This window comes from Armigeres subalbatus, chromosome 1 (genome assembly GCF_024139115.2).
Source record: "Armigeres subalbatus isolate Guangzhou_Male chromosome 1, GZ_Asu_2, whole genome shotgun sequence".
In the NCBI taxonomy this organism is placed as follows: domain Eukaryota; kingdom Metazoa; phylum Arthropoda; class Insecta; order Diptera; family Culicidae; genus Armigeres; species Armigeres subalbatus.
The window spans coordinates 15,042,667-15,054,769 of NC_085139.1; the positions used below are offsets into that span (position 1 = coordinate 15,042,667).

Consider the following 12,103-nt stretch of genomic DNA (forward strand, 5'->3'; position numbering starts at 1 on the left):
CGAGTTTTCATCCACGAGAACGGATACGAAACGGGTCGAGGTTTTGTACTGGACCCCGTTGTGTGAGGCGAATGCCATCCTCGTTGTCTACCGAGAGGGCGTCCGATTTACAAGGCTGTGGAATGTTTTACGTTAGGACTAGCAGACGACGTATACGGAAGAAATGGCTGGCAGGAATTTGCTGAAGGTTAGCGAGGCGGTTGAAAGGATCATAAGAGGACAGAAGCGAAGTGAATTCTGGGTACAAAAAGGATCGAACGGAATGCAAATCATCCCAAATCGCAGCACGGAGTTAAATGGTTGTGATGCTATGTGGACGAAATGTTTTTTTTTTGGATTGGTATGCATAACAGATTGATTTGTAAATAATCAGTTTTTGATTTCGAAACATGTAAAATCTTTTGGTGAAAGTTTTGGTAGAATAATTGCCACTGGCGGCGGTAATGTGGGGTATGATGGGGCACGTGACCCATCATCTTGAATATCTACCCTGATATTTAAATACATACACCAAAACTGTGCTGAATAAAAACTGAGTTTCCGTCAATGCTGCTAAACCCTGAAGAAGCTGAACGCAGTTATCAATATATCATAAGTGAAACCCTCATAAAAGATAAAAATAACCCATAATAATATTTAGTTGAGAATTTCATCAACATTTATGAATCTTTGTTCCAATTTAAACATTGCTATTTTCAAAAAAAAAAAAATAGTAAAAAAAACATTCAAGAAATTATTTCTAGAAAAGTTCACGAAAGAATCTCCTATGCGTTTCTTGATTAATCTGGGAATTTATTCGGGAAGTCGCGAAATATTTCGTAAATTTTATAAGGAATTTCTACGAAAATCAGGAATGTATTTGTTGCGGGAGGCGTTACGAACATCGACGCTGCATCCGAAAATTCTTACAGGGATGGGAAGCATGTCTGACAGACCAGTTGTCATCCGACAGCTCTGACAGTGTCAGCGAAGAAAAACAAAACCATAAAAAAAAGGAATGATGATAAACGGTGAAAATGTGGTGATGTGAATTGTGCAGCCTGTTTATTTAGTATTTCATATAAAACTACCTTCAAATATTACCTCTTTACTATCTTATGCACTATACAAAACTAGATTAGTGAGTTTACATGCGAAACACACCCTGAAAATGAATTATTAATGTGAATCTATTAATACTGTTTAGGTTACCTTCCATGCACTACTTATCCTATATTTGATGAATTACAACTAAATTAAACCGAAAATTATTATACGATCACGAGACTGTAAGTGAAACTACGACCAAAAGAATGACTTAAGACTAAGACCTTAGAATGTACTTAAAAATAGGTTGACTAGACTGAACACTGGACGGTAGCTAAGACGTGGAAACGTAGACTAGAGTCAGTGAAATGTGAGTACTATTTATAAGACGAAATTTGAACTGTTGAATATTGAAGTATATTCCTTTTAGCTTTTAAGCATTTGCCAATAAACCTTCAGGAAATCGCTAAGAAGACTTTGACCCTTTTTTATACGTCTGGTGCCGCGCCAACATCCTTAAAAGATTTCAACTCGAGGAGCCCCTGTTGTCGTTAGTCAATTATAATATCGTGGCGAAGGTCGTTTAGAGGACAGATCTGCGATGGTCCTGACGACGCGAGCAGCGGCGAAAGCCAACGCTGAGAGGCCTCAGCAAATTTGTGACAAATGTAAAACTCCAACCATGTAGCAGATATGGTAGCTTGCGAGCGGTGTCGTCGTTGGTACCATCGTGCATGTGCGGAGGTGACTGAGGGCTTCAGTGGTAAGTGGACGTGCAGGGATTGTATCTCGATAGTCACCATCAGTGGCGACTCGATTTCTGGTCAAACCAGCAGTACGTCACGATCAACCAGGGTACAACTACAGCTAATGCGCCTCGAGGAGGAGAAAAAAGCTCAGGAGAAACTGATTCTTGAGCAACAGGAGCAGGAGCGCGTTCGCCAAGAAAAAGCACTAGCAGCAAAGGCTGCACTCGATAAAAAATTTCTCGACGAGAAATACGCTTTGCTCATCTCTCAGGCCGAAGATGAGGAGGCAGCAAGTCGATACAGCCGTCGGAGTCGTATGGGTCGTGAAAGTCGCCACAGTCAAGTTGAGGAGTGGATTCAGCAAATTGACGAAGCTGCCGGTGGGACACTAGCGCCGGAAAATGTCGACGACATCTTTCCACCTATCTCGATTGGAGTAGGAATGAACTTACAGCGAGGAGGAATGCTTAGTAGGTATACGGGCACAAAGCCTAAGCAAGCATCTAATAAAGTACCCGATGGAGCCCAAACTTCTCACCCCAAGCCTGCGAATGAATTGGTGGTCGAAAATGTGTGTACGGAAGGTACATCTTCTATGGCTGGAATGAAAGATCCGGTTACAGCATCTACGCCAATTCGATCTAGTGATATAGTTCGACGGTCAGTAGGGCAAAGTGTACAACAAACATTATCGTTGAATGTGCAGCCGATATATACACAACCAGTGTATGCACAGTCGGTGTTTGTTCAACCGATACAGTCGCAACCTACGCTATCAAAGCTGGTTCCGCGACCGCCGCTACCCACCTTTTTGTTCCCAGAGCCAATAACAATGTCCAAGCCATCGACGTCTCAAGCAAATGCCTCTATTCCACCACAATCGTTCCTATTGTCGAAGACAGGTAGACCAATAACGTCCAGCTTTGAAATGCCTTCCACAAATTTGACGAGACAATCACAAGTGATCCAAACGATGGTATCACCGTCGTCGCTCCCCCCGCCAATATCACTGCCATCGCAAGAGCCGTCGTGCAATTATTCCACCGAGCGGCGAACGAGTATGCCACTACCATCGACGACTCATGCGTTGTCTCTTCATCAACACACACAATCGAACCCAGTGAGATCATTGTGTGATCAATTAGATGAATTATCGTTACCACCATCTGTATTGCGGGCATCGATGTCATACACCCCTTCGTACCGAGCCCGGGATACCTGTGCCCAACAGTTCGGTACATCATCTGAGATTGTCGCGAGTATCGCTACAGCAACAAGCAGAGCCGTACGTTACCGAGCTGTAGCAGTTGCGAAATCAGCAAGCCATATGGGGACAGTTTCGGCAACAATTGTCCGCCAGGCAAGTGGTGCCTAAGGAGCTCCCAATTTTTAATGGGAATCCTGAAGAATGGCCACTTTTTGTGAGCAGCTTCCACAACTCGACTGTAATGTGTGGATACTCGCAGTCAGAAAATCTGATGAGACTCCAGAGATGCCTTAAAGGCAAAGCATTGGAGACTGTTGGGAGTAATCTGCTGCTACCGACATCGGTCCCGAAAATTATGGAAACGCTGGAGACATTATTCGGGAGCCCAGAGCGGCTAGTTCAGTCGCTGCTCAACAAAGTACGCAGCGTTCCAACTCCAAAAGCAGACAAGCTTGAAACGCTGGTCAACTTTGGTCTCGTGGTCCAAAATCTTGTTGGTCATCTTATAGCCGCTAACCAGCAAGCTCATCTGACCAATCCAACCCTGCTGCAAGAGCTGGTGGATAAATTGCCACCAAATCTCCGGTTGGACTGGGCGTTGTACAAGAAGAATGTCCGACCTGTTGATTTGGGAACGTTTTCCGAATATATGAGTGTTATCGCATCGGCCGCGAGTGATGTAGCGCACTTCAGCGATTTCGACGGAGCTCGCACTGGGGGAAGTGAGAAGCAGCGAAAGGAGAAGACTTTCGTAAATGCACATGTATCTACTGAACCGCGGAGATTCGAACAGCAAGGAAAGAAAGCAGAAAATCAGGAGAAACCTTGCTACATCTGTCAGAGCTTGAAGCACCGAATCAAGGACTGTCATAAGTTCAGGTCTTTAAACTTCAGTGATCGGTTGAAAGCGGTTGAATTGCATCAACTATGTTCGATCTGTCTCGTTCCTCATGGAAGATGGTCCTGCAAGTCGACGCGCACCTGTGGAGTCGGTGATTGTACCAAGAAACACCATCCGTCTCTTCATCCCAGTCAGCAAATTGCGAGTAAACCGTCTTCCAACGAAAGCACCGGAGCGCGGCCGAAACCAGACGCCGTAGTCAATGTTCATCGTCGTATTAAAAGTGCAACAATATTCCGTATAATCCCGGTGGTTTTGTATGGTAGAGAAGCTCAAGTATCCACGTTCCCCTTCCTTGACGAAGGTTCCTCGTCAACCCTCATCGAAAAAGAAGTCGCAGATCAATTGAACCTTGGCGGTGAGCTACAGCCGCTATGTTTGACGTGGACGGCGAAGGTTTCGCGCCATGAAAAAGACTCCAGAATGGTCAGCCTGAAAATTTCAGGGACAGAAAACAGCAAAAGTTTCTCATTGACCGGCGTAATCACCGTTCGCCGGCTGGACCTTCCGGTACAGTCGCTGAAATATGGAGAATTATCTCAACATTTTCCTTATTTGGCTGGGATACCGGTGACAAGCTACCAAAAGGCCGTTCCTAAAATCCTGATAGGGTTGGACAACATAAAACTATCGCTGCCTCTCAAGACTCGTGAGGGATGGCCAAATGGGCCAGTGGCGGCAAAAACAAGACTAGGATGGACCGTGTTCGGGAGCATCGATGGTTCACATGGGAATTCAACATTGCCATTATTGCACATTTGCAAGAGCGCGGAAGATAGCAAACTTCACGATCTAGTGAAAGGATATTTCGCGGCAGAGAATCTGGCAGTATCCGGAACTTTTGGGCCAGAAGCTGAAGAAGATCGTCGAGCAAAAGAGATTCTGCGACGAACGACGGTCAAAGGAGCCGATGGCCACTATGAGACTGGACTGTTGTGGCGAAATGACGTAGTGGAGTTGCCGTCTAGTTACGGTATGGCAGAGCGACGACTTATCTGCCTGGAGCGAAAATTGCGAAAATATCCTGAATTGCAAGCGAATCTAGAAAAACAAATTTCCGAATATCAGAGCAAAGGCTACGCTCACAAAGCCACGTCCCAGGAGATGCAAGAAAGTGATCCGAGCCGCACATGGTATCTCCCGCTCGGAGTTGTTACGAACCCTCGAAAACCCGGAAAGATACGTATCATCTGGGATGCGGCTGCCAAATCAAATGGTGTGTCCCTAAACGACATGCTGTTAAAGGGACCGGACCTTCTTTCATCATTACCAGCTATATTGTGCCGTTTTCGACAGCGGCACGTCGCGATCGCAGGTGACATCCGCGAGATGTATCACCAGCTGAAAATCAGAAAGGAAGACCGACAAGTTCAACGTTTTTTGTACAGAAGTGACCCAGCCAAGGAGCCTGAAGTGTTTGTGATGGATGTGGCCATCTTTGGGTCGACTTGTTCACCGTGCTCAGCGAACTTCGTGAAAAATTTGAATGCGATGGAGTGGAAGGATAAATATCCAGAAGCGGCTACAGCAGTAGCAGAAAACCACTATGTGGATGATTACCTGGACAGTCGCGACACGGCAGAGGACATGGCGAAGCTGGCATCGGAAGTACCGACAGTTCAAACAGCAGCAGGATTTGAGCTACGTAATTGGCGATCGAATTCGATGAAAGTGTTGCAGGTCCTGGAAGAAAAGGCGGCGGAAACGCCGAAAGATTTCAGCGTTGACAAAGAGAGCAACGTGGAACGTGTTCTGGGTATGGCCTGGTTGCCGGACGAAGATGTATTTGTGTATTCCGTGAAGTTGCCGAATGAATTCGAGCGATCAGCGTCAACAAAAATCGTTACAACAAAGCGAAGCATCTTGAGATTTGTGATGAGCATCTTCGACCCGCTCGGCCTAATTCCGAACTTACTTATTCATGGAAAGGTGATTATCCAGGACCTGTGGAGAGCTCAAGTAGGATGGGACGATACTATTCCGATAGATATCTTGGAACAGTGGGAGCGATGGATTGTGCAACTCTCCAAATTGAACCAAGTTCGTATTCCACGTTGCTATTTTCCCGATTACGATCGAGACGCATTGCATGCCTTGGAACTACATGTATTCGTGGACGCAAGCGAATTAGCCTTCGCCTGTATAGCCTACGTTAGAATCATCGATCAAGGTCAGACACGATGCTCTCTGGTAGCCTCGAAGGCCAAAGTTGCACCGTTAAAGCCTTTGTCAATTCCTAGACTGGAGCTTCAGGCGGCAGTTATTGGAAGCAGACTAGTGAAGTCTATTGCGGAATATCACACTCTTCCGATCACGCGAAGATTCTTGTGGAGCGATTCTAAAACAGTCCTGTCGTGGATCAAATCGGATGCTCGTAAATATCGCCAATACGTGGCGGTACGAATCGGTGAAATTCTGGAGGAGACTCAAACCGAGGAATGGCGCTGGGTACCCACTAAACTTAATGTTGCAGATGAGGCCACTAAATTAGGAAAAGGTCCCACACTGCAGCCGGGTGGTCGCTGGTTCACTGGACCGGACTTCCTTTATAAGTCAGAGAATGAATGGCCACAAGAACGGGTGACCTTGAATACCGAAGAGGAACTTCGTGCTTTACACGTACATCGCGTACAGTTGATGCAGCCCTTCCTCGAGTGTGAGAGGTTCTCTAAGTGGGAACGAATGCTCCGGGCCACAACATATGTGTGCTGGTTTGTAGATCGTTGCGGAAAATTCTGCAAGCAAGAGGCTAAGCCAGCCGGTTGTACACTACAGCAGGAGCATCTTGTGCGAGCTGAAAGAATGTTGTGGAGACTTGTACAGGCGCAAGAATTCGCAGAAGAGATAGTGGTTCTAATGAAGAATAAAGCATCGGATAGTGAACGGCTGAAATTGGAGACAAGCAGCTGCATCAGACACCTATCGCCTTTCTTGGATGAGTTTGGCGTGATTCGTATGGAAGGTAGGACAGAAGCGTCTCCTCTGGCGGCGTACGATGCAAAGTATCCAATAATACTGCCTAAAACTCATCGTGCTACTGAACTTTTAGTGGACTGGTACCACAGACGATATGGTCACCACAACGGTGAAACTGTGGTAAACGAGATTCGCCAGCGATACCACATCCCAGGGGCCCTCCTTAGCTGTGCGGTAAGACGCGCTGCTACAAAGCAATGCCATGCTGAGGGTGGCTGGGTTCGATTCCCGGTGCCGGTCTAGGCAATTTTCGGATTGGAAACTGTCTCGACTTCCCTGGGCATAAAAGTATCATCGTGTTAGCTTCATGATATACGAATGCAAAAATGGTAACCTGGCTAAGAAACCTCGTAGTTAATAACTGTGGAAGTGCTTAATTGAACACTAAGCTGCGAGGCGGCTCTGTCCCAGTGTGGGGATGTAATGCCAAGAAGAAGAAGAAGAAGAAGAAGAAGAACCACATCCCAGCACTCCGGGCGGTTGTGCGTAGAGTGGCAAAAAGATGTCAGTGGTGCATTGTATACAAAGCACGTCCCGTGATGCCTAGGATGGCGCCTCTACCGGCGGCACGAGTAACTCCATTTGTCCGCCCTTTTTCACTTGTGGGCATCGATTATTTCGGTCCGTACATGATTAAGATCGGCCGGAGTCAAGTGAAGCGTTGGGTAGCACTTTTCACTTGCTTAGTAGTAAGAGCTGTCCACTTGGAAGTACCACGGACCACGGAACAAACTTTGTGGGTGCCAGTCGAGAGTTGGCCAGTCAGCTTGTCGCAACTAATCGTGAGCTAGCAGAGATCTTCACCGATACCAACACACGGTGGTTTTTCATCCCACCATCTTCCCCGCACATGGGCGGTGCATGGGAGAGGATGGTCAGAGCAGTAAAGACAGCAATGGAATCGGTTGGCAGTTGCCGTGCACCATCGGAAGAAGTGTTCCAAACCATTCTGTGTGAAGCGGAGTCAATGGTTAATTCCAGACCGTTGACGTACGTGCCACTTGAGACATCGGATCAGGAGGCATTAACTCCAAACCATTTTATACACCTTAGCAGCAATGGAGTCAAGCAACCGGACAAAATACCTGCTACGGAGAGCGAGGCTTTGCGAAACGGGTGGAATTTGTGTCGCTATATTCTGGATAAATTCTGGGCTAGATGGATCCGTGAATATCTGCCGGTCTTAACTCGACGTACCAAGTGGCATGAAGAAGTAAGACCCATTCGGGAAGGAGATATGGTGTTCATCATAGGAGAAAGCATTCGGAACCGGTGGCCTCGGGGTAAGGTCGTACAAGTCATCCCAGGACGAGATGGTCGCATTCGACAGGTAGACGTCCAGACAACAACAGGGGTTCTACGCCGTCCCGTGGCGAAGCTTGCCTTGATTGATGTACTTCCGGCTAGTAATCCTGCTGGTCTGGCGCAGCATTACGTGGAGGGGAATGTTGCGGGAGGCGTTACGAACATCGACGCTGCATCCGAAAATTCCCACAGGGATGGGAAGCAGGTCTGACAGACCAGTTGTCATCCGACAGCTCTGACAGTGTCAGCGAAGAAAAACAAAACCATAAAAAAAGGAATGATGAAAACGGTGAAAATGTGGTGATGTGAATTGTGCAGCCTGTTTATTTAGTATTTCATATAAAACTACCTTAAAATATTACCTCTTTACTATCTTATGCACTATACAAAACTAGATTAGTGAGTTTACATGCGAAACACACCCTGAAAATGAATTATTAATGTGAATCTATTAATACTGTTTAGGTTACCTTTCATGCACTACTTATCCTATATTTGATGAATTACAACTAAATTAAACCGAAAATTATTATACGATCACGAGACTGTAAGTGAAACTACGACCTAAAGAATGACTTAAGACTAAGACCTTAAAATGTACTTAAAAATAGGTTGACTAGACTGAACACTGGACGGTAGCTAAGACGTGGAAACGTAGACTAGAGTCACTGAAATGTGAGTACTATTTATAAGACGAAATTTGAACTGTTGAATATTGAAGTATATTCCTTTTAGCTTTTAAGCATTTGCCAATAAACCTTCAGGAAATCGCTAAGAAGACTTTGACCCTTTTTTATACGTCAGTTGTACAAGACCCGACCGTAAGGTAGACGTTGGACAACGTAAGGACATCGTTGTAATTGATTTTTCTAGCGTTTCTAACCGACTGTGTTTTGTACATTGAAGACATTTTTTTCCCGCATCAGCATTCTTTTATAGAGAAAGTTGGTCTTGAAAAGAACTGATTTGTTTTCTTAATTACAAACAGCAGCTGAGCGACTAATTAGCATTTTGAACAAAACTCGTCTCATCCTTCCCTTGTATAGAATGGTGATCCTGAGAAGAATTTTCAATATTGCGCCTTCCAAATCACTAACAGCAACTACTTAATTGTTTGGATTTACAAGAAAATTATGGCTTGAGAGCTGTTTCCACTGATTGCCAGCCACATATTGCCACGTTTGCAACAGACGTCATTGTTAAGGTTGCACATATTTCTGTTCCAGAGAAAACTTTTCGCTTTCCTGTTCAATTTTTAAACTACCGCAGCAGTTACTTCATACCTTTCCTCTGCTGCTTGGCATGGCATTCTACGATGACAACATTGACAACGCCAAATATTAGATTTTTTTTTCAGTGTATTGAAGATTTTCAGGCTTGCGGTAGAACTTTGACAGTTGCGGAACAACTTTACGGAATCCGTAAAACGAAACATTTTGTAGATCCGCAATAAAAATTGCACCCATAACGATTAACAACGAATCCTAGACCAAATAGCAACGAACAAACCACAGGGACCAGTTTCACTTCAATCAAAAACACAATATTTCGCATGGAAAGTTGAATTTATTTTCAATTGTCCCACAGAGTATCCAACCCACAGTCTAATGGCTCCCGTCATGCATTGCATGCCACAGACCACACATGCAAAGGAGTACGTTCCTTTTTTCAACCTTCCGTAGTCCGATATTTTCGATCGAATTTAACCGTTAGCTCTACGACGATCCGCCAGCTGTTACCCAAGGATTTACTTTCCAGCTCCAGCTCAGCACCAATCGATCGCGTTGCTTTCAATGTCCGATCTCCAAAAACAGCTCACTTGTTTCGGGGATCTCGAGAGCTGTCATCTAGCGAGCACCTATTCCGTGAAAGAGTCCACATGTGAGAAGTTGTTTAAGAAAACCACTACACGAGACGTAGATGGTCGTTCCATCGTGAACCTACCTAGGAAGGACCACGTAATCAATCAGCTGGGTAGCTCCAGGGCTGTGGTGGAACGGCGGTTACTTAGTCTATTACGTAGGCTCACCAGATCACTTCCGTGAAAAAACGGGACAAACTCACTTGCAAAACGGGACAAGTCAAAAAAAATCTTGACAAAATTCAAAAGCTGTGGAAATTTAAAAATCTATGCCCCACGCATGTCTCATTTTCCGTGTAAGAAGTTAGTGAATTTTTTTAGAGTGGTTCATTCACCACCATACCTCTATTGTGTACACATTGTATACACTTATTAAGTTAGTTGTGAAAAAAATATTAAACTATAAATATCGCTGTTTTCAAAGGGGCGCGAACAAAAACTCGAAGAAACAAAAAAATACGCATTTTTCAAAATATTTTAAAAAATTGTGGAATTTTGAAATTTTATTTTAATTTACTCTTAAACATGCATTGAGGACTTTATTACTGACCAATATAAGACACTTTTCCAATATAAGACACTTACTGACCAATATAAGACAGAAGAAGAAAAATATGTCAGAAGACAATTTCAAAAAGAGCAATAGTGAGATTATTGATTTCCCGTGTTAAAACATTTTTTAATGATTATAAGTGAAGGAAAATCTGCGGAGAAGAATAACAAGAATCTCAACAAGGAAAGAACATTAATAAAATGTAATTTTAATTGTTTCCATAAATATGGTTGGCGTTGTCCATTGCTTCCGAAAAGGCGAGACTCATACAATAAAATAAATGGTGGCTAATTTGTAGGCTGGTTTACAGCTAGGACTTTCCGCCGCATTATATTTTAAATCAGGCCGAAATTCTATTTTCTACAACGGAATCAAATAGATCCCGTGGACACATATAGAAGAGAAAATTTCAGACAAGCTCCTGATATGTAGTGCCTTGTAGCCTTAAAATACGTGAGGACCGAAATCCGAACAGATTTTCCCTCGGTTTGCCTTAAACTCGATTTTGGTCAGCTGATTTATGAACTATTTTTTAATGTCGTCGTTTTTTACAATGGATGATTTCAAAATATTCAGAATGTTTTGCTTCATTTCGATCGATTAAAACGATTAGAAAAATAGAATTTCCTACTTAGCAAAAAAAAAATCGAAAATGAACTTAATCTGGAAATAAGAATGCCTGTCCCTGCTCTTCATTTTATTGACGTTGAGACGTGACCTGATTTTCCGATATACTTGCCTACCACGTTTGTTTGCTTGTTTATTAACCAGTAGCGTAAAGGAGTTCCTGTTTTTCTTGCTACCTGTGAGCTTATCATGTCTTACACAATAAAAAAAAATACACTATTAATCTTTTTACAGCTACATACAATAAAATTATTACTAATATTAAACACGGTTCAAAAATTCTAAACAACCCATTTTAAAAACTGCTTCTGACGCAGAGCATTTAACTGCTGCAGGCAACGTATTGTAATTAACCACACCTCTAACGAACAGTGAACTAGAATAGCCAATCGAGTTATTGGGAGGAACAATCAGGTTTTGCTGGCGACGTCCTTGAGAAAGTATAAGTTTCTCAAATAGCACTGGTGGAGAACGCGTTTTAATTAGTTTGCGCATAAACAAACATGACCGATATAAATAGAAAGTCTCTAGTGGGCATCCGGGTAAATTATTTTGTAGATGACTAACGTGTGCATAGCGGCTTAACCCATAGACGAAACGTACACAGGCATTCAATGCAACACGTAGTCTGTTCATAGCTATGGCAGATGTACTAACGTGTAGAAGTTCGCCGAATATAAAGTGAGGTAGTACCAGAGTCTTGAACAGTTTTAATCGTGTGTTGAAAGGCGCAGTAGAAGCACAAGAATAGAGCGTTCGAAGGCTTGCGTATATTTTCCCACATTGTTGATTGATAAGGCCATTCCACTGCAGATCCGTTTGAAAAATAAATCCAAGATCCATCGCACGTTCCATCCATTCAATGGTTTGACCGTCCACCGTGATCGAAGGTAGCATA

The 12,103-nt window shown here is 43.8% G+C and overlaps 1 protein-coding gene across 1 annotated transcript; it reads left to right on the top strand.

Moving 5' to 3' along the window:
- The first annotated feature begins 3,223 nt into the window (after positions 1-3,223).
- Positions 3,224-8,375, top strand: LOC134205975 (uncharacterized). The gene is made up of 2 exons (XM_062681671.1): positions 3,224-6,845; positions 7,498-8,375. The coding sequence occupies exons 1-2, from the start codon at positions 3,224-3,226 to the stop codon at positions 8,373-8,375; spliced, it is 4,500 nt and encodes a 1,499-aa protein (XP_062537655.1).
- The last annotated feature ends 3,728 nt before the right edge of the window (positions 8,376-12,103 follow it).